This window comes from Onychostoma macrolepis, chromosome 06 (assembly GCF_012432095.1).
Source record: "Onychostoma macrolepis isolate SWU-2019 chromosome 06, ASM1243209v1, whole genome shotgun sequence".
Taxonomy (NCBI): domain Eukaryota; kingdom Metazoa; phylum Chordata; class Actinopteri; order Cypriniformes; family Cyprinidae; genus Onychostoma; species Onychostoma macrolepis.
Genome location: NC_081160.1, coordinates 24,132,518 through 24,160,060, shown reverse-complemented (window position 1 = coordinate 24,160,060; position 27,543 = coordinate 24,132,518). Strand labels below are relative to the sequence as shown.

The following is a 27,543-nucleotide window of genomic DNA, read 5'->3' as shown; positions in this document are numbered from 1 at the left end:
GTGATTGCAATGATGTCTGGAGTGGTTCCACAGTTCATTCACACTTTCCCCCAAAATACCCCTCATATACCACACCAAATAAAACAGCACACATAGTGCTGAAAATAATTTCTGTATTATACAAAACTTGCACGCACTACCATTCAAAGATTTGGAATCAAAAAAAGCTTTTAGTGTTATGCTATCAGTTAGGCTGCATTTATATGATCAAATATACAGTAAAAACTGTAATATCGTTAAATATTATTACAATTTAAAATAACTGTTTTACATTTTAACATATTTTAAAATGTAATTTATTCTAGTGGTGGTCATTACTCCAGTCTTCAGTGTCACACGATCCTTCAGAAATCATTCTAATATTGTATTAGAATGTTGTTGCTGCTTAATATTTTTGTAAAAACCATGCTACAATTTTTTTTCCCAGAATTCTTAAAATAGTCTTACTCTTGCAAATAAAGATCATTTACAAATAAAAAAAGGTCTTACTGACCCTAAACTATTAGATGACATTGAATGACTCTGGTGCTTTGAAAGCTTTTTCATTTTCTTGTAAATGAGATTGGAAATGAGTTTAGCAAAACTGTTAGAAAAAGATAGTTAGGTGTAGGTGAGAAGAAAATCGGCGTGGGAGGTTAAAGGTGTGAAGAGAATGCAAAAAGTCACACGTCACTTAATAGGGATTAGCCTCTAAACAGTGTGTTTGGCATCTTAGCGCTCAAGGGCTTATCACAGATCCGACTCTGCAAGGAAGCCACCATCATGAACAGGAAGTTGTGCCAGGCACTAGACTCAAACCAGGTCAGCGTCCAGTCTATATGCAATTACCCTAATGGCCCAGTTGAATGTGCAGACCTTACATCATGTGCCTGTTTGATGATGTAACTGTAAACTGACACATATACACATTTATATTAAAGGGACAGTTCAGGCAAAAATGAAAATTCCTTCTTTCTTTTATTGTTTATTCACCATTGTTGTTGTTCCAAACCTGTATGACCTTCTTTTTTGTTCCACAGAAGGAGGAACGTCATACAGGTTTGGAATGACATAAAGGTCAGTATTTTGATGGCAAAATATTAATTTTTGCCTGAACTCTCCTTTTAACAGTCTTGCAAAGATACTAACATTTCTTAGAATTTATTTTGTAATAGTGCTACTGTACATAAACATACATACACTGAAAAAAATAAATAATTAATCTGTCTACAAACATTCCTATTTACCCATAATATTTACAGTGGCCTCATTAAGTATTTGGATATTTACATCACACATGCATCAGTATGTCATTTACTCTGATAAAATATCAAAGAAGGTGGGATTTGTTTTACAGAAAACGCAAAAAGGAGTTTAATAGGTTTGAAATGAAGTATACTATTCAAAATGTATTTTGGTAGATGCCACTTGGTTTGACATTTTGTTATCTACTGCAATGACATTCAGAAATTTTTAAGTATGGCTGATGTGTCCAATTGCTTTTTGGGTCATTGTGTCTATATTTTGCAGAAAACTATGAACTCATAAATACTAACACTTTTAAAATGTCATGTGTCAGATGAGGAAAGCTGGAAGCAATTTGTGGTGGATTGAGGAAAAGTCCTTTAATCTCAGATTGGTTTGGGGCCATCTAATCACCCTGTTTAGTCACCTTCACTTAGAAGCTGGACAAGCTTTTCCTGATCTCATTATGGGGCTGTGGTCACATTTACCCACTATGGCCCGCATATCTGCCCAAAAGGACATTGTTTCCCTGAACTGTTTCACGGCTGTTTAAATAGCCTTCCTATCACAATACTCTTGGGTCCCATAACTGTGTATTAAAATCCAACACTTTGATTTCTGCACACACACTACCGTTCAAAAATTTGGGGATTTTGACATTTGGCAGTTTTAAAATTGACATTCAACTAACTTACAATAACTTTGCAACTACATGTCAACTAACTTGCATGTTGACATGTACTTGCAAAAAGTTACATATAGTCAGAGGAATGTCTTTTGAGGGAACAATATATGACGTGTTAGCAGATATTAAGCAGACAGTCTACTAATACTCTAATAAAGTGTGTTATCTAATTTTTATTTTTTTGTTTTTTTATTTTATTTTTATACTCATGAAGACTATGCATCTATTTGATAAATAAACAGCAATACTGTGCTGCTTAATATTTTGTGCAAACCATGATACTTTTTTTTTATTTTATATCAAATATTTTATAACAATTTAAAAGTCTTTACTGTAATTTTTGATCAACTGGATACATACTTGCTGAATAAATGTATTTTTATTTATTAAATTAAATTAAATTAAAATCTTACTGACCCAAACCTTTGAATGGTAGTGTAGACATTCTGCAAATATTATACTGACAATTCTATTTATTGTTGCCTTGGGTTATGTGTATGCAACAAAATATCTAGAGGTAAATTATGCAATCCATTTAAAAATAATAAACCTCAACTTGACTAGAGAATTAACAACAAATAATAGTCTGAATATTGTTGTTTGTGGTGGTTATGGCCCTGGGTCTAAAAATTGTCCAGTAGATGGAGCTATCCAACAATCTCTGCATAGTAAGAGGATAGCACTTTACTTGCACGGAGACAGAAATACACTTTTTATGTCCAGCAGATGGTGCATTCATTCACATTTGGACAAGCTAAGACTGAAGGCCACCAAAAGAAAAAACAGTTCCATGCAGTCTGTGTTCTGGGAATGTGAATGTTCATGACTGTCCATTTGAAGTCTGATTCTGATTAACCTTTTCTGTTTGAGCTTATGAACATTAAACATAAACATTATGTTAAACGTTTATATAGGTTGATTGAGAAGTCAATGTCATTGCTGTAATGCCATTAGTTACCCAGAAGATGGCGATCTTGCATGTTAGTCTAGGAAAGTGTAGAGACGAAATCTTTCGTCATTAATTTGTCTAATTTATTCAATTAAATAAATTATGACATAAAACTAAAAATACAATTTAGTGTTATTTTTAGTTTAAAATACAAAAACAAAAAAAAACGTGAACACTGAAAAAAAACAATAGTTGTACTAAACTTTCATTTGTAATTTTCACATTTTATACACTTTTTTTTACATGTCAGACAAACACACTCCACTCTCAAGGGAAAAGCTGAAATCGTAACGGGTGGCCTTCAAGGCTCTTTTTGCGGTAACACTTCAATGCATTTATAAAAAGCAAACAAGCCTTGTCCTGTCAATTCATTTTAAACACACATATATACGAATTTATTCTCCATATGAACTTCATCGTGTAACTGTATGATCAATTAAAAAACTGTTGCTTTGATGAATATTTCAATACTTAACCATCACATGAGGGGGGGTTGCACCAATTTATTCTATAAACAGAAGAGTGAAGGAAATTCTAGTTGGGACGTAATAATTTTGTATTATTAGAAAATTATCTAAATTGAAAAAAATTGTAAATATACACACATTCACTCTAATTTGTATGGCTAATATGTTGAAAATGTCAAATGTTTCTTCTCTCATTACATTCTGTTAGGAATTACTCAGATCATGTAAATAATACCATATTTTCCATTCAAACTGGCTAAATTTGAGGGAAAAAATGAGTAGTTTGTTTCACTAGATTTACTTTCGTTTTTTCTATCATAAAACAGTTGTCAAATTAAATGTTTTGCTACTTTCATCTCACCTCACTCTCTTTCAACATTAAAACTGGCACTTCATGGCGGAATTTTTGCTCTATTTCTGTGAACAGTAAACCTCTCCTGCTTACAGTTAAGTTACCATTAAGTTACAAAAATACCTTTTAAATACCATTTAGTCATTCTAACAACAAACAGTGTGCTGCGTAATGGAGTGCAATTTCAAATTATGGGGGGGCAGGGACATTGTGGTCATTTCTAATTATTGGGGTAGATTCTCCCCCCTCACTCTCTATGGTGGTTCTGGCCCTGGTTCATTACAATGCCAGTCAAATAACAATAAGTTAACAAAATTTGTCACAGATCAGGAGGACAAAAACAAGGCTAAAATGGTGGACAATCAGACAATGTCTCTGTGAGGTAATGAGTTGGGTGTATGAACAGTTCGTAAAGTCAATAGGTCTGTAAATGTCTCAAACGTAACAGTGTTTAGCTTCTGTTTTCGGCGATTAGGATCTGGCAGGTCTTCAGCAGGAGTACACAAGGCTCTTACTCTCTGATATGAGAAATGATTAAAAAAATGATGCACAGGGTTAATTATTTTGAAAATCAGAAATAACATAATTATGTTTTAAGTAATTAAATGCATACATAAAGCATAAAATGTATATATAAAAGTATATCTGAAAGTACATTTGCGATATAAATTTCAGTGAAATTGTTTATGGGCGTACCTGTCGCATAGACCCTGGAGTGGTGCCAACCAAATAAATCATCCACAGAGGAACTAGTAGGGTGGAGGAAAGGGTGAAGAAGCCACCAATCGCATAACCCCACCAGGGGTACTCATACATATTGTTGAACTTCAGAGGGGTGTATTTAACCAAGGAGAAGATAAACGTTCCCTGAATAGACAGGAAAGAGAATGATGAGCAATGGGGAGCCATCAGTTAGTTTGGTATGCTTTGTCACACTGAGTCAGTGCACAAAGTCTCAGAATAGGAGAAGGTCTTTCTTGTGTTTTGAAGTGCTGTCAGTGTAAAGACAGACACAAATGACAGGTGTCAGACACAGACTCACAGGTGGCAGACAAACCTCTTCCTACCCCTATGTACTGCTCTGAGGGTAGTGTGTGGTTACAATATGAAGATAAAGAATGACACATTTGTTCTGGTTTTAAAAAGCCACAGAAATAGATCGCAAGGGATTTAAATGAAACTCACTGTGCATATAGCTGGTGTTAGATATTTCCAGCAGCACTTCATGAAGGGCCAGGGCCGATATCCAATCATATCCTCAATGCTATCATAGAGACGGTCTGCACCTGAAATAAAACTCAAAAGTTTTAAAACTCGAAATTACACTGTAAATCACTTCATCACATTGCTTTGTGCTCAACTCTCTTTTAAAGTGCTAAGAATTGAGTGCACTTTTGACTTACGTGCACTTCTATACAAATTTCAACAGGGGTCACTAGAGTTGCAAATGAAAACATGTACCACTTGTGTACATTTATCTGCACTTTGCTTGTTCTTTACAGAGTCAAATAAATGATTTACCATATACCCATCCAACACAGATGGACTGAAGGATAGCAAAAGTAAGAAGAGTCATTCCACTACAGGCGTAATAGTCAAAAAGCTGGAAGACATACAGGCCACCCTGAGAGTGAAACAGAAAAACAAAAAATTGCAGACAGAAGTTACAGTACTGCAGATGTGTGGGGGGGGGGGGGGGGGTTTCCCAATCAACCATCTTTGTGTTTTCATTTGTGACTCTCACCTCTGTTACCATTAGCAGACCAAGAAGGAAGCTGGCAGCACTTATGAAGAGGAGAAGAAATTTACGGCGATGTCCAATTTGGAAGAAGGAAGGATACATATCCGAGATAGCCGTTACCAGGGCTTCATGATACACAAACTGATACATCAATAGAAAAAGCTTTAGGGTATCCATACTATGATATAATGAATTAAATATAGAAAAATCCTCTGCATTGCTTCCTGTATTTACCTCACTATCCAGTCCCAGGAATATGATCATGATAAAGAAGAAGATTGCCCATAACTGAGGCAAGGGCATCATAGCTACAGCACGGGGGTAAGCAATGAACGCCAAACCAGGACCTGCCACAAACAAAAGCCATTAAACGAATCCCTCCCTGCCCAGTGTTACAACCTAATCACTACATGTAATGTGAATGGCAGTGTTTAAAAATACAAAACAAGTATATTTGTGTATGATTTCAGCAGTACAATTGTGTAAGCAAAGGCATTGCTTCATTTTGCAGTTTCCAGAGCTTTGACATAACATGATTTTTTTATGTTTCTGTATGCTTATTTTATGATATAACTTCCACTTGCTTTAAGAGACCTTACATATGATTTTTACCTGACTCTGCAACCATCGAAATATCCATTCCCTGTTCATCTGCCATGAAGCCCAGGACTGAAAATATAGCAAAACCAGCCACAAAGCTAGTTAAGCTGTTGAGCAAACACAAGTATACACAGTCTCTGAAAAACAAATGGTAAAAGACAACATGTTTTTTTAATGTTAGTGCAATCTGCAATGAATATACTACTGATGTGGGAAGTGTGATATTAGATATTCTAAAGTACCTGTAGCAGTTGTTCTCATATTTGTTGTAGCTTCCCAAAGCAGTCAGTACCCCTGTACAAACTCCATAAGAGTAAAATATCTGACTACCTGCATCCATCCACACCTAAAACATCAAATAATGTTTCAAAATCAACGTCACAAAATGCCAATATTTTCAGTGAATAAACGGCAAAAGAGAGCAGCTCAGTGCCTGTGGGTCTGTGAGACGTGTTGGATCAGGGTAGAGGTAGAATATGATGCCATTTTTTGCTCCAGGAAGAGTAAGTCCACGGACCAGCAGCACTACCAACATTAAATAGGGAAAAGTAGCAGTGAAATAGACCACCTGAAAATAAGAGGAAGACCGTTCAGCATGTTCCTGTGGCTCAATAGCATATAGATGACATGGAGTACAACACGCAACAAGCAAAACTGTTAACACATTCCACTTCCAGCTTAACATTCACTTTGTGATACGTATTGTTAAAAAGTTTAACAAATTTCTCACCTTGCCTGTGGACTTCACTCCCTTCCACACACAGAAGTAGCAGATGATCCAGGCCAGCAGGAGGCAGAGTGCCAAGTCCCATCTAACATTACCAATCTGTTCTATTCCCTCAGACAAGCCCAAAATTCTTCTCCTGTAGGCAAAAAATATGGAATCACATTCTGTTTTACAACCTTTATTGAGAATCATTTTAATTAGCTGGATGATTTTTGTCATCCTGTTTTGCCTTAATTGCGTAATTCTAATAAACATGTATCCAGTTTAATAGGCTGTTATTTTCAACAACTTACTCCCAGAACTCAATAACAGGAGACGTGCTTTTCTCTGGAGAATATTCAGTGATGTTGCTTTTGCTGAACTCTTTGCAGTTCTCTAAATAAAGGCGGCAATGGTTATTCAAACGACATATCCCAGTTTTATGATAATTCACACTGTGTTATATGTGAGATACCTGTGTTCCAGTAGTTGTTGCAGCTCGCCCATGGCAGCTCTGAACTGAAGGATGAAAAGAGGTAAAGGAAAGCCCAAGCCAGAATTATGATGTAATAGACTCCGGTATAGAGGACAACGATTTGGCTACCATAACCGAGACCTGTGAATATACATAAAAAGAAAAGAAAAGGTAGCAAAGTACTAAGGTAAAAAGCTGTAATATTGAAAAGTCACTGTATATGAGCTCAGGGCTCTCAAGTTCTATCTAACGTTTGGAGTGAGATTACATCTGTTTGGGGAGGAGCCACTCAAATAATTGCAGCAGCGGTCCCTCGGTCCCAATTCTCTCAATTTTTTGCTAGCAGTTAAATTTTACCTATTGTTCATAATTGTCCAACACAAACAGAAATTACAACAACTGGTAAATCTGATAAAAGACTAAACAAATTCATCCAAGTAAAATAAATTGTTTCATATATTTCAAAGATACAAATGTATCAAAAATAAAAAATATGAGCCAAATGAACAGCAATTAACGGGTAATTAAAGTTATCCCTTACTTCTCAGCGTGAGAAATACAAGGTGTGGCTTGTTATCGTGTGAACTGGTTGAAATGCGTGTGTCTCACGGTGAATCTGTGAGACTGAGATCATTGTTTACCTTCAAACAGTGGGCAGATCTTCCTCCAGCACGTAATTCCACCCTGACTGGTGAACTGACCGAGTGAGGTCTCCAAAAAGAAAAGTGGAATCCCACAGGTGAAGAGAAACAGCACATACGGCACAAAAAATGCCCCTATATGACAGAATGATTTATCAACACATAGCAAACGTGTACATATCAAAATACAATATACAATAAACAATATACGTATCAAAACTCCAGCAATACACACCAAAACACTGTGAAAATGTTATTTAGTCAGTATTAGCTCTCTCCATAAAGAAAATAAAAAACAGGGGGTTCACAAATTGTTGTTTGAATCCAAAGTAAGTTATATGACAAAACAACAGTGTGTTAAAAAAAATACCATATTATACCATATCAACCAAATCTAAAGCCATATCAACCAATTGTTTAAAAAAAAAAATTGACCCTAAACTTTCAGAGCAGTAGTGTACATTAATAAGACACTCTGCAACATATTTTAGGCCAGATTAAAATGCATCCCTTTAACATTGTGTTGTTATATGTGCGTGTGTTATATACACTATATTGCTAAAAGTATTGGGTCACCCCCTTCTAATGAACAGGTTTGACTACTTTAGTAATTTCCATGAGTACAAATCTTAATGTTTAAGCATATACAGTAATGATATTCTAGGGAATTGTGTGCTTCTAATTTTATAGCAACAGTTTGGACAGGACCCTTTTCTATTCTAACATGACAATGCCTCTGTGTATAAAGCAAGGTTCAGAAAGAAATGATTGATTTAGTCAGTGTGGAAGAACTTGACTGGTCTGCAGAAAGCCAAGTCCTAATCCAAGCTGAACACCTCTGGTGTGACTTTAAATGCAGATCTTGAGCCAAAAACTCTTGACCAAACACCAATGACTTGTACATACACTATATGGACAAACGTATTGGGACACCCCCTTCTTTAGAACAGAAAAAGGCACTTCCAAAACTGTGGCAGCAAAGATGGAAACATAATTCATGTATTTAAAAATTGTATTTCCAGCTCTGTTGCAACAGTTTTGGAAGTGTCTAAAATGACTGTACCCATATGTACAAGTCATTGGTGTTTGGTGATGAGTTTTTGGCTCAAGATCTGCATTTAAAGTCACACCAGAGGTGTTCAGCTTGGATTAGGACTTGGCTTTCTGCAGACCAGTCAAGTTCTTCCACACTGACTAAATCAATCATTTCTTTTTGAACCTTGCCTTATACACAGAGGCATTGTCATGTTAGAATAGAAAAGGGTAATGTCCAAACTGTTGCTTTAAAATTAGAAGCACACAATTCCCTAGAATATCAATATATGCTTAAACATTAAGATTTGTACTCATGGAAATTACTAAATTAGTCAAACCTGTTCATTAGAAGGGGGTGACCCAATACTTTTGGCAATATAATGTATATATATATATATATATCATGTCATGTTAGTGATTCTTTTTCTTAAAACAGCACACTTGTTTATGTATTCATACCACTGAGGTTCTTGTAAATCTTCACAGAAATGTGAGCTCACAGTTATATAACTTCGTCCATAGCCTCATTGGGCTGTTTTTTTCCCTAGAGAAACAGCATCAGATCAGTGTTTATGTGGATATTTTATGCCAAAAACACAGAATGTCTGGCACTGATCTTATGCCTCGTATCCCAAAATATTTAAATTATAACAAACCACCACAGAAAAGCCCTTCTAATATCTAAAAAGCAGTATATTTTATCTTCTGGGTATCTGAGACTTTGGAACTTTTTTAAGATACAATTTTATTTTATATTAAGAATATATGATAACTCAGGAACTTACTGTAAACACCATAAAACAAGATTAAATATAAATTTGCACTCACCCCCTCCATTCTTGTAGCACAAGTAAGGAAACCTCCACACATTTCCCAGGCCAATGATGTGCCCTGCCACCGCCAAGAGAAACTCCAACTTATTAGCCCACTGCTCCCTTGCCTGGGGTTTAGGTCTGGTCTGCACTAGGGCACCATTCATGAGGTTTAACTTCACACCTGGCCTTGAGCTATGTTCCATGATGCTAATAATGGGTTGATAAACATATGTCATGTAACATGTTTAAAGCATAATGAAGAATGGGGCCCATACAATGTGTTTGGGGTAGATGTGGGCCCCATGAGCTCATCTGTAGTAAATGATAACATCAGTTTCTGCCAACAGCTGCGCATGACTGCACGTGTTTTACCTCACAACAAACTAAAGATAGAGCAGGTGTTTTCTATTGGAATATGTGTCCACAATTGGATCTTTTATTATACATAAATGAAATGTTTTGTCTCAGCAGCCTTAAAATTGCACATACAACATTGTATGATACTGAAGTAAAAAAGAAATTTGCACTTCTTCACTTTTACTGCAGTTAATGAATTTAAGTCTGTTATTACTTTTATATTAGTATGCTGTTTTATCAAGGTTTTTTCTTTAATATATTATTCAGAAATACCGTGCTTCTACACCTGTCACCACAATGAGATATTAAAAACCTGTCATTCTTATCTTTAAAAAAACAACAAGTCACATTTATATATTAAAAAGCAAATCAGCTCAAAACTACAATTGACTTACAGCTAATGACAACTGATGCACATATGCTTAAAAAGGAATTGGATGAAAATTCATAAGCAAAGTTCTTACCTGTTGTGGACATGATTTTACTTTGAATGTACAGCTGAAACCATGCCTGCCTTTTTTTTTTTTTTTTGTAAAACTACAGTACATCTGCTGTTTCACTACAAGAAAGTGTTATGTAATAATGCGACAAAGGAGTAATCAAAATATACCTTTGATTTGTGAAGAATCCGTCTTGTTTATCTCTTTTATGTAGTGCCTGTATCTAGGTTAGCAGTTCAAAATAATGTCCTCAAAGAGAATGCCTGAGGAGTGGCCAAACCGGCTTCAAGCGCTCCTGAACAAGGACTGTTGGTCCTGAGCTGTTGGTCTAAAACCAGGTTTAGTATTCTCTGCTTTTCAAAAGTTGTAAGCAAGACTGTGCCATGATCAGAAAGTGTTTGTGTTTTGTGTGTCCCCCTGTTTTATACCATGTTTTTTCAGAGATAAAACAGAAATGTCTTATCAGTGGTGTAACTGACAACCAGTGGGTTTCTTTCTCTCACCCTACAACTCTCTCTCTCTCTCTCTCAGGCTATTTCTAGATCTTTCTCCATCTTTGAGCCTGTCTGACAATTTTGCAATAAGTTCAGCACAGTTCTCTCTAAAGTTGAATTACTAGTAACTGGACACCATGCCATTTGCATTGTCAAATGCATTCAGAAAAGAAAGAATGCTGAAATACCTGAATCAAATGTCCTGTTTGTGCTTCATTAAGCAATGTGTAATTGCTGCCCAGTCCATTTGCCGTTCTCTCATCATAATCCTACAGAGCTACTCATTTAAGTGAGTAGGCCTACTTGTAGAACTCAGCAAAATGAAACACATTAGGCCTACTTAAATCTAGGTGGAAAACAGATGCTGGAATACTGGTCACAATCAGTTCCATTTTGAACAATGTTTAAGGAGAGATTTAAGGAGAAATAGAATTGTTGTTGGCTTTTTTTCCCTTTCTCTCCTTTTTTTCCTCTTTTTTTTATTAGTATACAAGTATACAAAAATATACAACCCTAGTAACAACAAAATCACAAAACAAAAAGAAATAAAGAACAAAAACAGAAAACAGAAAAAAAGAAAAGAAAGAAAGAAAGAAAGAAAAAACATACAGGGCCAGGGGTAATATAAATTACATTATATAAAGTTTTACAACCAGGCAAAATGTCACAGAGCATACAATCAAGTGTAAATTATAGGAAAGAACCAATATTATGAGATGCACACGGTGTTATTTTTAAGGCTTTAACATTGATTTTAAGGCTTAAACATTGCTGGAGGTAGATATTGTATCCAAGTAATACTTCAGATCTTTACAAAATATAGGAAACAGGGGCTTTACAGACAAACATTTGCACTTGTGTATAAAAAAAATTAACTAGTAAAATAAATAGATTCATTAGAAAATATTATCCTTTAGATTCTTACCAACATGACAAAAACCAAACAAAACATCCTTGTACAACAAAGAGAGAAGCACGTATAAATAAACAGATTTTTTTTTCCAAAAAATAGTTACATGGGTACATTCCGAAAAAAGATGAGAGACAGAATCTACCATTCCACAAAAGGAAAAATCTGGCATTATTTCAGTATCACGCAGTACTTTGAAAACTGTCTTTTGGTTTGTGAAAACGCCATTTACAAGTTCAACAGTGTCCTCTTGTGGTCGACTATGAGAATTGCGTTTTCCCATCGAACGAAATACGCCAGTAAATTTGATTGACTCCTTAGCAAAATTAGCTCTCAATTTTCAAACATACACTGACTAACGTTGTCTCTTGTTTGCAGACGATCTCCTGCATAAAAATCAATACTTACTAATTAAAAAAATTACAAGATGCAAACGCAACCAACATGTTTCCAAAAACAAATTCCACATGGTGACCCTCGCTACTGTCAAACACCATAAAATGTACGCTTGTAGCTAACCACCGGCTTGATAGGAGCCTTGAAAACCTTGTGAAAAAAAAAAAAACTTGTGTATGCATATCTTTATCAGTATGAAGAAGACACACAAAAGTAAGGGAGAAAGGTTTAATCTCTGGAAGGACAGAACAATGGCGAGTTCAGAGAAAGTGAAAAATAATTGCTTATTTGCATGATTGTATTACAGATGTAGCCTATTGTTTATGTGTATGATTGATTATAGTAGGCATTTTTTTTCCCTACTACCTTTCCCAGTGCTGAACCAGGTTGAACTAGACACGACTGTGGACTTCTGTCGAAACAGGTTCCTGCAGCAAATGAAAAATGGAAAACCCGGAGTGGAGCTCCAGCCGTCTGATTCCAGAACGTTGGAGGAGAAATCAATCGCTCCGTTTCATTCACACACCGGGTTCCAGACCAGATGAAGGTCTGCGTTGCTTGGTGACCAAAAGTTTGAAGCTTTGTTTCTTTTGCAACTATTTTCGTTTGCGGAACAAATAATATACAAAAAATATATAACACATCGTGCTCGAATGATATTGCGTAATTATTGCTGGATGCCTATCTGCATTAATAAAAATGGTAACAGATTATAAAACAGAGTTGTTTATTCGTGTTAAGTGAGGGATAACCCTTATGATTTAATGTAAGTAACAGATATTTTTCAATTTGGAAATAAAAATGACAAGATGAACGTATTTAGAACAGGCCCGGCTCCAGGTACGAGTTGAAGGGTGGGCCAAGTGATATTCCAGGTGGGCAGGGGTTATGATTTTTTTTGGGGGGCAAATGTCACTGTTTGCCTTATAAACAGTGACATTTAAGACTTGCATTTAAATTCACCCCAATTTGCACAATTTGGGCCATTTGCACATTTTCACGTAAGTTCTGCTACTTCATGGAGTAAGGATAATTATGAAATTAATATTAGCCACAACAGAGGTGCAAATTTTGCAATACATAATTCAAATTTTAATTAGCAATTTTGTGATTGGCTGTTATGTGTGGGGCCAGGGTGGGCCAAGCTTCTGACTGGGTGGGCCAGGCCTGATTTAGAAACATATGCAGTCATTTACTGCGATACAAGCTGCTGTGCTGAGCTATAAGCCCCGCCTTAAGACACAAACACACACACACATGTGATTCTACACTCTCGGTTCTGTATGGACTCGTTTCCCTTTACTAGAGGAGGAGAGTGTGAGAGGGGTGGGCTTCAGCGACTGTATTATAACGACCGAATCACTCTGAATTAAGCGTAACTTCATGGCCAAGGTAAACGCGGTAGACTTCCTGAACTTTTGACCAGTCGCCTCCATCAGGTAACAGCTCTATAGCTTTTGTTATCGGTCTACATTGTTTCCACTGCTTTCTAATTTACTGAAGAGGTTCAATTGAGCGCTGAGATTAACTGCGTAGCTGAACCGTTTTCTATCTGGCTTTTGTTTTTAAAAGTATTTCACTTGGCACCCGGCGTCTCCTCAGCGTGGGTTGAAGAGCACAAGTGTTCGGCTGCTGAATGTAGGCCAAATGAACAAAAGCGCAATAACTGAGTGAGTTCCTCCTTCTCTGTATGCAGATCATCAGGGACAGTGTCTCTGCTCCGTTACGTTCGTGCTTCAAGGTTGCTTCGTGTGCTGCTTGTGGTTATAATTAAGCATATACAGACAGGTTATTTAACAAATGAATACGTATGATTTTGTTTTGTTTAACCTGCTTCATCCTAGATAACATGCCACCTGTCACAATAAAATGAAAATATTGTATCACAGGAATGTAATATTTGTATTCATGTAGGTTTTCTACTTTTTTTATTTTACTTAAATATTTGAGTTTTAATTTTTTTATTTGAATTGTCAAAATATATTTAAAAATAAAAGTATTTTTACAAATGTCATTTTGATATTTTTAAATTTGTCACATACAAGAAGACATTTTTTAAATGTTTTTCCATTTGACCTAAGACATGCCTTTTCTTTAAAAGGTAAATAATAATAAATGAATAAATGACCTTGAAACACAGTCCTGAGGGTCTGAAGGGGTCCTCTTTTGTCACATGCCAAAAAATCATGGCATGTGCTACTGACTTTGATTTGGCAGACATTTTTATTATTCTTTTTTCTTTTTTTTTCTATTAGTAATATTTTAAAACAAAATAGTTTCAGTTTTTTTTCCATAAAGAAATAGTAATAAAAAATAAATAAATAAATTGTGCCAAATACCAACAACTTTTTTTTTTTTTTTTTTTTACAATCTCCAGACAGTTACACCACCTAAAAATATCAAAACATATGCAAAAAAATACTTCATAGAAGGCTTTTTTGCTTGTTTGTTTGTTTAAATTGCAACTTTAATGTATTTTTGGAATTTATTTAGAGCAATACCTTACACATACAAGTTGCAATGATGTTGAACATGTATGCCAAACATGTTTATTACAGGCTGTCAAGACTTATATTATCTTTTTTCACCAAGAACATTTTATCCACATGACCATTTGGCAGTATAAAAAAAACAAAATTGATCATAACTTTAATTAAGATCACCAGTGTGACATTATTTTAGCTTAACAAATGATTCATTCAAAAATTAGCTAATAGTGAGAAATGTCTTGAAAATTTACATTCTTTTTTACTAAATTTATCATCTCCATGGACCCCCTGGAGTATCTTCACTGACCCCCAGGTGTCAATGGGATCATTAAGAAACTGTAACGGTCTGTTAAATTCACATATTATAAGGGTCATAGCACAAGAAATGAGGGCAGGAGAAGGGAATGTGTCTAAGCACCCTGCAGTGCCTCCTGTTTTGGGGACACAAGATTATTTCAGCTGTGAGGGGTTGTACAAACAGCATGTACCCATTGCCCTCTACATTTATAAAAAAACAAAAAACAAAACCTTGACTAGATTATTTTAACTCTACCAACAAATTCAATTTGAGAACAGATTTTAGATTGAATATGTACTCTGCGGTCTGTCTTATTAACAGTTTTTGTTTATAGACGCTCAAGGCTATATGTCTGGGCCAACATTTCATTTGTATTTAATAAGAATGGTATGGTCTTCAAAAGTAACTGATGAAGCTATTTTGACATAATATGCAAACAGTGACAAATGCATTTAAATATAGGTGTGAATTATAGTTTTGACTTTATAAGAAAATTTGAGTGTGTATTCTTCCAAAGATTATCCCCAACTTTTACGGAAAATCTAAATGGAAAATAATTTATTGTTTCAACAATAGAATCTGGTGTTTCAATAAATGTCTCGGTCGTACTTTATATTAGGTGGCCTTAATTACTATGTACTTACATCAAAAAATAAGTACAATGCACTTATTGTGTTCATATTGTATTGCAAAACACTTCTGCTGCTATTGAGGTGGGATGGGGTAAGGTTAGGGACAGGTTAATTGGTATGGGTAGGTTTAAGGGTGGGTTAAGGTGTAAGGGATGGGTGAACAGTGTAGTTATAAATGTAATTACAGAAATTAATTACAGATGTAATTACATAAAGGTATTATTAACAATATAAGTACAATGTAAGAACATGTATGTACACAATAAGTGCATTGTATCAAATTATTCATTTAAATGTAAGTACATAGTAGTTAAGGCCACTTAATATAAAGTGGGACCAATGTCTCTAGTCAAATCCATTGTGGCAAGTATGTTCTTATCTAGCACATTAAAAGGTGAATGCAAAAAAATGAAAACCAGCCACAAAGGTGTGGTCAATGTCTGTCACACTGCTTTGGAAAAGTGGAAACTTGTTCTAACTTTGAAGATCATTATTTGAAAGCCTCACTGCCGGTGTAAGAGTTGGAACAACCGGATGGTACTGAACAAAGACCCATTGCTGTTTTTGAACTTTACATATTTCAGTTACCGCTCTGTTCTAAACTTTGTTTGTGCTTCTCTGCCATCAATGTTTTGACAGATGTTTGCTTTTCTTATTTTTTCTTTTCTTTTTTTGCAGTGACATGGAAATGCAGCATGATCCAGATTTGCAGTTTAAACTGGCTTATCCAGATTCAGAAAGTATCAACACGGGCATTAAAACCCGAGTGAGAGGCCAGTGGTCCAGCAAAGTGGAGTTTATCTTAGCTGTTGCTGGCCAGATCATTGGTTTGGGAAATGTGTGGAGATTTCCATATCTGTGTTACAAGAATGGAGGAGGTTTGTACTATGGTTTTACTATATTACTGTGAGCTCTATTTAAAAATCCAATAGAACCAGTTCAATGTTTATTTATTTGTTTTTATTTTTTTGGCCTTGTGTTGTTTATACTAGTGTGGTGAACATAAACTGTCTAAGAACAGCTATGTTTTTCTGTTTTTAGGAGTGTTTTTCATTCCATATGTGGTCTTTCTGTTTGCCTGCGGCATTCCTCTTTTTCTTATGGAGACTGCTTTGGGTCAGTACACCAGCCAAGGGTCTGTTACCTGTTGGAGGAAGATCTGCCCACTATTTGAAGGTGAGTTTTCATTGTTCACTTTTAATGTCATTGTTAATGTACAGTACAATAGAGTAATTGATGTTGTATGTCGTCAACCACAGTGCTGTAAAATTAGACGTGTGTACTGTGTAGTAAACATGTTGTGTAGAGTAGTGGTTTAGTAGACACCCAGCACACATCGATAGTGAACAATATTGGTCTGAAATGTGAGAAGCTTCCTGTTTGTGTGCATACTTTAATTATTAAGGTAAATGTGTACTAACCACAATTTTATAAAGTTTATCATGTTTAAATAACTTATGAACATATTCCTTTTCTAATGGGTCAGCATCCTCTATTTATGCTTTCAAAATTTGTTTTGCTTTTGGTTTCTTGAAGTATCAGCTCATGACTCCATATTTACAGAAAATCTCAGGATGAAAAACACGCACTCATTACTTAATGTCTTGTTGAATTTCCCAGTTTTAAGTACTTTTCTAAAGCCATTACTTTTACTTTTTGTAAAATGTGTAAAATAAATATATAATCTAGTAATAAATTAATACTTGTAATAAACCTGTATGAAATTCCAAATTGAAGCACCCACTTTGTGAGAAATTTGGGTTTTTACTTTTACAAAATACAATAATAATCCACAAAAAATGTATTATCCAAAATGTATTATCCAAAACTTATCCAAAGTTAAGCTTCAAAAATAGAACAAAAACAAAAAAACTCTTCATTCGAATGAGGTTAAAAAGCTTTTTGCTCTCAGACTCCACGCCTGCCTTTCATTTCCCAATCTTATTCCCAAATGCCAAAATAAGTCATCTATAAATAATTAATTTGTTTAAAGGTGCCATAGAATGCATTGATACGGTATTTTAAATTGTTCTCTGATATCTATGTAGAAGGTATGTGACTTAGGTAAGGGCAAAAAATCTCCAGAAACAGTTTTACATGTCCATTTACAACCCGTGGATTTCTCCTTAGAATGAAACGGTCTGTTATTGGCTTATTTGGAAGGGTCATCCATAATAATGTTAAGCTCTACTCTGATTGGCTGTTTCACAGTGCGGCTCATTTCAGTAGCTTACAGGAAGGAAACACAGGGAAAATATATATATTTCAATACTTTCTCACACAGTTATATCTTTGGGTAATTATACTGTAAATAAAATGCACATCCCCAGCCTGGAACATAACATTTATTTCCATGATCTGTCATTTTCGCTGTTGTCCTCGCTTGTTTCTTCACAATACCTGCAGAACTTCTGATGATTCTGCTGACGGCTGACCTAGAAGATGGGCGGGTATATGCAAATGTTGGGGGCGTGAGTATTAGTGATCCCGACTGTTACATCACAGTCTGTGTTATGTTCTGATTCACCTATTTTTCAGTGGTCTTTTTTTATTCACGAGATTTACATAAGAAGGAGGAAACAATGGTGTTTGCGGCTCACGGTCAGGCCCGTAGCCAGCTATAAGGTCACCGAGGTCCGGACTTTTCCGTAAATTTCTCATGTTCAAAAACAAAATTTGTTCTCTGAATGACTAATTTGCTGTTAAACTCTTCATATGAATGTCTGCATGACATGTATAATTCAGTTTAGACAGTTTTCAAGAATGTTTAGCGTGCATGGTATGAAAATTATCGCTGTGAGACGCTGCTATGCAGTCTATGTGCCATGAACTAGTCTTCTTGAGAGAGTTGCGAGTGAGGGAGCGGGCACAGCGTGTTGCCAGATCCAGCTATTTTAAGCGTTTTTGGACTTGTCGTTTCCACTTAATTTGACACTTTAGAAAGTTGATAAAGTAGGTTACAGTTTAGGGTCAACGATATCATTATATTATTGTATTTGCAAAAGATTTGAAATAATTTTGGTCTATTTTTATTTATTTTTCGTTTTTTGTTTGTTGCAATAGCAATATTTGGCAACACTCACTTAAACTGACAGTAATCAAAAAAGCCCATGGACAGGTTATTGCTGACAGGATAGCGCATTCGGTCAGAAAGCTGTCAAAACAGTAGCATTTGACACTAGTAGCCTACACAGACCTGTAGAACAAGTAGGTTCCAGAATGAAATGAAATACGCAAACACTAGACATGTATAAGTCTTTGCTATGTCATTCAGTAGTCAAATTAGTTAATTTAAATTAGATGTTAAACTTATCATCTACATAGCAATGGTTATTAATAAAAACTGTAACAGTAATATGTATTGTTGCATGATTAATAAACAGCTGATAAAATTATCCACCCCTAACTATAGTAAAGTTTTAACAAATTTTGATGCAATAAATAGGGTATAATTTAAAAATGATCATCCCTCCAAAACAGCGAAAACATCTTTCACGCTTCTTTTAAAGCGTTTATAGTGTATATATTTAGTTGTATTTGTAGAGGTTATTGTAGCACAATTCTACCATTTTTTTTTACTTGCATGACAGTATGTAATATGGATCTGTCAGGGTTGGGGTGAAGGGATGAGGCGAGGACTCAGTGGTGCAGGAGAATGGGCTTTTATTGAATAATAAAAATAAACAAACCAAACCAAACTATCCCATAGGGGAAAAGCAAGGCAAGGCAAGGCAAACACAAGGACACATCCACAGGAATATAGATGACGAACTGGCACAGGACATCAAACACAAGGAGATTATAAAGGGAGCAAATTAGGAGGGTAACGAGGAAAACAGGTGGGGCAAATTAACCAATAATCAGGAAACAAGATGGGTGGGGTCAAGACAATTGACATGAGAGCACATGGCACACAAACTAAGACAAAAGCCATGTGCTCACACAAAACAAAAACACAAGCACATGGCCAGCAACACAAATCACCAGCCATGTGCTAAACAGGACACGAACACGCAGCTAATGAGAATACTCATAAGCCGCGCGTTCACACAAGACATGACATGAAAGCACGCAGCCAATGAAAAAACACAAGCTGCGTGCAACACAAAACACAACATACACGGACAAAAGAGCGCGCGGCCGAGCGAACTCGAGACCGCACGCTCACACAACGAGACAAAACATGGAGCGTGAGTGTCCGAACCCCGACACAAAACCGAAACTCAAGACATGAGTGCCGGGATCCGAACACCACGCTCCAACACGAAACAAGGCACGCAGACAAGAGAGCGCACAGCTCGAGCACACTCGAGCCGCGCACCCACATAAAACAGGACAAGACGGGAGTGTCAGGGCTCTGTCACAAAACCATGAATAACACTAGACCGAAGTGACAGAACCCTGACAGGATCTCTCCAACACATTTAAGATAAACATCAAACACAGGCTTTTTTAAAAGGCTGATCTGTTATTGACAGCAAAAGAAACATCCTAAAAGGGGTTAATTGTTTTGGCTTGCTTTTCTTTAGGTCTGGGTTATGGGAGTCAGGTGGTTGTCTTCTATTCCAGTGCCTACTACATCGTCATTTTGGCCTGGGCTTTCTTCTATCTCTTCTCTTCTTTTAGTGGTGAACTACCATGGGCTAGCTGCAGGAACTGGTGGAATTCAGGTATGTTATAAAACTAGTTAATGTGAAAAAGTCTTTTTTGTTTTTCAATAGATCATGCTTTTTAGAAACAACTATTCTCTTCATCCTTACAGAGAACTGTGTTGAGTTTGACCAAATTGGAGGAACAAGAAACCTGAGCGTGATGGAAAATGCATCATCGCCTGTTAAAGAGTTTTGGGAGTAAGTTTATAAAACCCCCAAATGTTAGTTAGTTAGTATTAGTCTGTTTGTTTGTTTAAAATAATTATTAATTAAATTAATAAAAGCGTAAACATTTAGTGCCTTTTAGGAATTCACTGTGAGTCCTGAAGGTTCTATATTGTATATAAAACTTTCCACTCATGCTCTGCTTTAATTATTAACTATGGTGAGCAATATGTGCTTCTTTAGGGGGCCATAGTAAAATCATATTTATAATAATTTAAAGTGCCAGTAGTGCAAGTATAATTAATTTCAAGTGATAGTTCACCCATAAATGAAAATTAATCCATCGTTTACTCACCGTCAAGCCATACTAGGAGTATATGGCTTTCTTCTTTCAGACAAATACAATCAATTAAATCAAATACAATTATATTAAAAAATGTCCTAGCTCTTCCAAGCTTTATAATGGAAGTGAATGGTGTTTGAGATTTTGAAACAAAATAAAGTACATTCTTCCATCAAAAAAAGTGCTCCACGTGGCTCCGGGGGTTTAATAAAGACCTTCTGAAGTGATGCGATTGTGTAAGAAAAATATCCATATGTAATGTAATCTCTAGCTTCCACTAACTGTCATACACGCATTCATGAAAGAGTGGTGTTCCAGCGGATGACGCAGGTGTAGCGTAAGCTCTGGTGAGAATATGATAGTCTCTTAAGAACCAAGTTTAGTTTACAGCAAAGGAAAACCAGTCTCCTCTTGGTTTATATCGAAATCCTCCAACATTTTTCTTTACAAATCCTCATTTTGTACTTTTAATTCATAACCAGTGTTTTGTTTTGCTTTCTCCTCTGCGCTTCCTCATTCGTCACTTTTCACCGGAGCTTACGCTATGCCTACATCCTATGTCATCCGTTGGAACGCCACTCTCTCGCAAACGTGAGTACGACAGTTAGCGAAAGCTAGAGATAACAGTTTCTAAGTTTTAAGTATGGATATTTTTCTTACACAAACGCATCAATTCACTTCAGAAGACCTTTATTCACCCCCCAGAGCTGTCTAGCACTTTTTATGATGGAAGGATGCACTTTTTGCTTCAAAATCTCAACCACTGCCATTATAAAGCTTGGGAGAGCCAGGATATTTTTTAATATAACTCTGATTGTATTCGTCTGAAAAAAGAAAGTCATATACACCTAGGATGGGTTGAGGATGAGTAAATCATGGGGTAATTTTCATTTTTGGGTGAACTATACCTTTAAATACCAAAAGTGTAATAATACTAAATGCAAGTGTAATTATTGTTGATACATGAATTTGCAAATAGTTATGAGAATTACAGAGAATGTATTTTGTAGGAGGCGAGTATTGAATATAACTGGAAGTGTGAATGAGCTGGGCAGTTTGAGATGGGAGCTGGCTCTGTGTCTCCTGCTGTCCTGGATCATTTGCTACTTCTGTGTGTGGAAAGGAGTGAAGTCCACAGGCAAGGTGAGAACTAACTGAAAAGGCACTTTTCAGGCTCAGTGGAGTTGTTACCTGGCTGCATGTTACCTTAGTTCTCACGAAGGCTGTTTGTCATTCGATTATTGACATAGTCCAGTTGATACTGTTTACATAGATTTAAATCAGGTACGCTGGATTTCAAAACAGGAGTGCCCTTGTCTTTATTTTTCAGGTTGTGTATTTCACTGCTACATTTCCATATGTTATGCTGCTGGTGCTTCTGATTCGAGGTGTTACGTTGCCTGGAGCCATCGATGGCATCAAATTCTACCTTTACCCAAACCCAGCACGACTTACAGACCCACAAGTAGGCAAATCTTATGCCTCATATGAGTGGTGATGGCAGTAGATGATTAAGCATTTTTCCACTTAAAGATATTTTCAACTGAAGAAATGAGTACTTTGGTCAGTACTTTTGTTTACAATGATGTACACTCACATGACCATCAGACCAGTCAAATCAGTGGCCTAGAAAAACTAGTTCCCCTTTCACGATGGCTCCAATATTGAGATCACACGACCAGTCTGATGTTACTCATTTAACTTGCTTATTTCGCAAGTTTATTATTGGACATCTTTAGTTGAGGAATAAATTAATAACAGATTTACTGGTGAACAATTTATTTCTTTTAGCTATCTGAAGATACATCCACATTTGTCAGTGACACAAAAATACTTGGAGCTTATAGTAAACACAAATTTGTAAAAACTGAAATAACTAATCACTAAATAACGAATCATCAGTGAAACCAAATCATTCAGAAACATAACTTGGATGTTTCTGAGTGTAACCAGACCAGACCCTTCATGTGTCATGTATTGCTAAATACTTAATGGATTGGTCAGTAGTTGTGAACTTGCCTTCTCTTGTCTTTAGGTATGGATGGATGCCGGAACACAAATATTTTACTCTTACGCTCTCTGCATTGGGTGCCTTACAGCTTTGGGAAGCTACAATAAATACAACAACAACTGCTACAAGTAAGCAAACCCATTGTCATGAGAAAACAATTCAGTTTACATTTCAATCCATATATGTGCGTTTAGAAGTATTTGTGGAGGCGATAGATGTTATTATCTGTATATATGCAGGATTAAATAACAGAAGTACATTATGCAGTCAAACGTTACATTCGCTGTGATGGGTTTTAACAGCATGCTTTGTCTTTCTGCTTGTAGAGATTGTATTTACCTGTGCCTCCTGAACAGCGGAACCAGTTTTGTAGCTGGCTTTGCTATCTTTTCAGTTTTGGGCTTCATGGCTTTCGAAGAGGGGGTCGATATCTCAATGGTAGCAGAGTCAGGTATCTTAAACAACAGTGTCTTCTTTATGTGATGTCCTTTATGTCATTTCCTACACATTAAGTCTCAATTTACTTGTTTTGCCAGGTCCTGGTTTGGCCTTCATTGCATATCCACGAGCTGTAGCTATGATGCCTCTGTCTCAGCTGTGGTCCATATGTTTCTTCCTCATGATTATTCTGCTGGGGCTTGACAGTGAGGTGAGAGCACATGATGTGTTTGACTGTGTGAAAACTGTGTACTGCCCAGATGAAGCCATTTAGCATAGCAGATATATTCATATACTATATCCTGTTAAAAATTACCCTTTGTTCATAACTTTTGTGCATGCAGTATACTTGTGGTAAAGGTGTTATGTAACTTTTTCAGGGCAGTACTACATTAAAAACAAAACTCTGTCATTACACCTCATTCTCTTTTTCAGTTTGTGGGTTTGGAATCTCTCATGACAGCCATAACAGATATGAACTCCGACTTCTTCCTCCAAGGACATCGTCGTAAACTCTTCCTCCTCCTCATTTGTGTGGGCTGCTTCCTCATTGGCCTCCTGATGGTAACCGAGGTGATTATTTTCGTAATTTGGTCATTTCTGTGGATTTATTTTGTTTTCAATCAATTTGAATGTTTGATAATTGTTTATATCTGTCTAAATTAGACCACTTAATAACTAATATAAAAATCTGATATTTGAGCAATGTGATCTTTTTTGCATTGATTCAATAGGGTGGCCTATATATCTTCCAATTATTTGATTACTATTGCTGCAGTGGAATGACCCTCCTTCTATTTGCCATTGCACAGTCAATATGTATTGGCTGGTTTTATGGTGAGTAATAATACCGAATCATCACTTAAGAACACAGTTTTTAAAACCTTGTAATACCTTGCACAACTTCTCCAATATTTGATCATCATTTGTTAACTTACTGCAGGTTTTTCAAAGATAGCACAACCTTTCTAATATGCTAAACTACAACTCTACCAGTAATTGGTGCATTAAGTGCCTTCTTCAAGGACACTAGTGGTGCTACAGTCACCTTTATGTAAAACCTATAGCTTTTGTGTTGTTAGCCACGATTTTCTAGCAAAGCCACCACCATACTTCAACATCGTGTTTATAGTAAAGTTTGGTCATGTGTCATAAACAGTAAGAACTGAGCATAAAACTGATAAACAGTCTTTTAATATGCCAGGTAATTTACTTGGTCACTTCATCCTTATTGTTTTGTGTATGATCTCCTCTAAGACCTCCGATTCCAATCTCTCTGATTTTTCAGGTGCTGATCGTCTGTATGAAAATATTGTAGACATGATCGGTTATCGTCCTTTGACACTAATGAAATACAGTTGGAAATATATCACTCCTATTGTGTGTATAGTAAGTGCATGATTTACTCTCATTCACTGGTCACATTAGGCAAAAAAAGCAGTGATATTCTAGTTCTCCACCAAAGTCATAATTTTATTTATGAACATCAGAGCTCTTTATTATGCATTCAGCATTAATTCAATACACGTCTTTGCTTGTTTAGGGCACATTTGTCTTCTCTTTGGTCAAATTCACTCCTCTAAAGTTTAACAACACATTTGAATACCCATGGTGGGGTTATGCTGTTGGCTGGTGGTTCACCCTCTCCTCTACATTGATGGTTCCCATGTGGATGATCTATGTCATCCTTATCACTCCTGGAACACTGAAACAGGTAATTCCATGTATGATTTAACAGAAAACAACACTAAGACATGTTAAAAGAACTGAACTTGCATCTATATGCTTTCACATTTTTTAGAGACTGCGTGTCCTTTGCACTCCAGCAAGCGATCTGCCTTTGACATCAGAAAGATGAAAAGAAACCCTGTGACCCCAACAGACAGTACAACATGTCCCATGACTGATAGAGAAACACTGGGGGAAAGAAACATCCTTGGGCTGTATTTTGAACAACTTTTGATATCAGTAATGCATTTGAAGATACACATTCTCATGAGATCTTAAGAAGGCACAAACTGTACTTTACTGTTTTATAAGCTATAGAATTTTACTATCTTAGATCCTCAAATGCAAGCGTCTAAATGTGGAATTAAACTGGAAATGAAAAATAAGCTCAAATTCCACGTTCAGTTGTATCTGAGGAAAACTCAGTTTGACGTCATGCTTAAGTGCGATAGCGTCAGCAACTTACTGTATCATAAACATTCACAAGATATCAGTTCTTCTGAAGATAGCAACCCCCCCCCCCCAAAAAAAACAGTTTATTATCATGAGGGAGTGGACCAGCCCCATTTTGGATGGACCAATGTTCATTACAGTTGGTATATGATTAGAAAATGTTGGATGATGTGTTAGAGAGACTAACTAGAGCAGCTCGCTATAACAGACTTTATGCCTTGTAAAAGAACTACAAGGCACGTTTGGTTCATTTCAATCACAATTTGTAACAGTCTTTTTATGGGTCAATCATGCAACACTGTTGCAAACATGCTGTTTTGTTCCCATAGTTAAGTGCTGGTGTTTTCAGAAAGTGTTACAGAATGTAAATTATGTTGGGGGTTATTATATTACAAATATTACAACATTTGTTATAGATTAAAGAGAAAGGTTCCATCAAGAAAATGGATCCATATTTTGTTACTTAAATCTGCTTAGATGTACAGTCTGTATTCTATATTCTACAATGTTTTTAGTCAAATGTGTAATTTAAGGGAATATCTGTAGGTCATTTAAGCTTATGTACATTTTTACAACTGATGCTCTAGACAGGCCAGTGGTTAATGTTCTAATAAATGCTCTGTTCAAATCAACAGTCAAATGACTGAAAATGATTGCTGGTTGAAATATGTTATTGACAGCAGCTTGTTTTTGCGTTAAAGATTGTTCTGAAGCATCTAAGCAAATATTAAACAACTAGGTGAAAGGTGAAAGCAGGTTGAATTTTGAATTGTTGGGTTAAAGTTGTTAGAGAAGAATAACGTTAGACACGATTGCTGTCAGACATCACAGACTGCCAGTACTGCTGTTTTACTGACGTGTGGTAATGTGATTTATTAATGTCAGTTATTAACATTGTAGTTGGCATAATGACAGTCAGTGAAAATCCTACATTTGTACTGCCACTTCATTTGCATGACCATAGGAGATTAAAGTTATATGCAAGTTAACGGGGAAAACTAAATCTATATCATGATAGTGGTGAATGGTAGAGTTTAAGTAAGTTTGAAAGTTTCTATCATTTTCAAGAATGAAAAGCCGGAGATGGTGCTCTTATAAACAGCTATATAACAACTGGGTTAAAGGTTTAAGGCCTCCATTTGCAAATAGACACTCTGGCCAAAAAAGGCCACCCAAGCACTGTTTGGCAGAGGATGAAAGAGCAGAATGTTTGCACTGCTAAACATTGTTTTCCGGGAAATATAGAGGGGAATGGATTTCTTGTGATTTGAATTTGTAAAGTGGGCCAAATACAATGTAGATTCATTTGTGAATTATGCCTGTACACATTTTGTTGCTCTTACATGCACACAGTTTGGTTTCTATAGCAGAATAGTATATGAGTAATAAAATGCCAATGTGATTAAATAAACAGAAAATTTCTACACTGTTTGATAAAGTGGTTATTTTGAAATAAGTCTTTACTTAAATCGTACAAAATATTTTGCAACTTTAAAGTATACGTATATAGTGACAATTCTTTTAACATTTAACTATTGCCCCTAGATTAACACATCACTTACAGTTTTTCCAGAGGCGTAAAAGGTCCCTCTAGCTGCCTCTATGACAAACTTCATTTACTATAAAGTTTCACACGCGCACACACATATACATATATATACTGTATATGTGACCTTGGACCACAAAACCAATCATAAGGGTCAATTTTTTTTAAATTGAGATTTATACATCATCTGAAAGCTGAATAAATAAGCTTTCCATTGATTTATGGTTTGTTATGATAGGACAATCTTTGGCCGAGATACAACTATTTGAAAATCTGGCGTCTGAGGGTGCAAAAAAAGTTCTTAGCAATGCATATTACTAATCAAAAATTAAGTTTTGATATATTTACAGTATGAAATTTACTAAATATCGTCATGGAACATGATCTTTACTTAATATCCTAATGATTTTTGGCATAAAAGAAAAATCAATCATTTTGACCCATACAGTGTATTTTTGGCTATTGCTACAAATATACCCCAGCGACTTAAGACTGGTTTTG

General features: G+C 35.9%; 2 protein-coding genes across 2 annotated transcripts; one reads left to right on the top strand and one right to left on the bottom strand.

Moving 5' to 3' along the window:
* Positions 1-2,719: 2,719 nt before the first annotated feature.
* Positions 2,720-10,864, bottom strand: slc6a22.2 (solute carrier family 6 member 22, tandem duplicate 2). Its single transcript, XM_058777758.1, has 15 exons — positions 10,658-10,864; positions 9,704-9,897; positions 7,841-7,975; positions 7,200-7,340; positions 7,039-7,120; positions 6,749-6,881; positions 6,452-6,586; positions 6,261-6,364; positions 6,031-6,155; positions 5,653-5,765; positions 5,422-5,559; positions 5,199-5,301; positions 4,863-4,963; positions 4,374-4,544; positions 2,720-4,195 (listed from the first exon to the last, which is right to left on the bottom strand). The coding sequence occupies exons 2-15, from the start codon at positions 9,891-9,893 to the stop codon at positions 4,040-4,042; spliced, it is 1,827 nt and encodes a 608-aa protein (XP_058633741.1). The 5' UTR covers positions 9,894-9,897; positions 10,658-10,864; the 3' UTR covers positions 2,720-4,039.
* A 2,680-nt stretch (positions 10,865-13,544) lies between these two features.
* slc6a22.1 (solute carrier family 6 member 22, tandem duplicate 1) lies at positions 13,545-26,925 on the top strand. The gene is made up of 16 exons (XM_058777760.1): positions 13,545-13,726; positions 13,860-13,957; positions 16,385-16,584; positions 16,748-16,882; positions 20,236-20,376; positions 20,469-20,556; positions 21,877-22,009; positions 22,197-22,331; positions 22,902-23,005; positions 23,204-23,328; positions 23,414-23,526; positions 23,751-23,888; positions 24,050-24,152; positions 24,604-24,704; positions 24,859-25,029; positions 25,117-26,925. Exons 2-16 carry the CDS (start codon positions 13,935-13,937, stop codon positions 25,171-25,173), a joined length of 1,767 nt encoding a protein of 588 aa, XP_058633743.1. The 5' UTR covers positions 13,545-13,726; positions 13,860-13,934; the 3' UTR covers positions 25,174-26,925.
* Positions 26,926-27,543: the final 618 nt, after the last annotated feature.

Excerpts from the sequence above, each read along its gene's own strand:
- slc6a22.2 (XM_058777758.1), bottom strand. The coding sequence starts at position 9,893 with ATGGAACATAGCTCAAGGCCAGGTGTGAAGTTAAACCTCATGAATGGT. Across the intron at positions 6,156-6,260 it reads TATGAGAACAACTGCTACAG|AGACTGTGTATACTTGTGTT; the intron begins GTACTTTAGAAT and ends TTTGTTTTTCAG. Across the intron at positions 5,766-6,030 it reads TTCGATGGTTGCAGAGTCAG|GTCCTGGTTTGGCGTTCATT; the intron begins GTAAAAATCATA and ends TGTTTGTGGCAG.
- slc6a22.1 (XM_058777760.1), top strand. The coding sequence starts at position 13,935 with ATGAACAAAAGCGCAATAACTGA. Across the intron at positions 23,329-23,413 it reads CTCAATGGTAGCAGAGTCAG|GTCCTGGTTTGGCCTTCATT; the intron begins GTATCTTAAACA and ends TTGTTTTGCCAG. Across the intron at positions 25,030-25,116 it reads CTCCTGGAACACTGAAACAG|AGACTGCGTGTCCTTTGCAC; the intron begins GTAATTCCATGT and ends CACATTTTTTAG.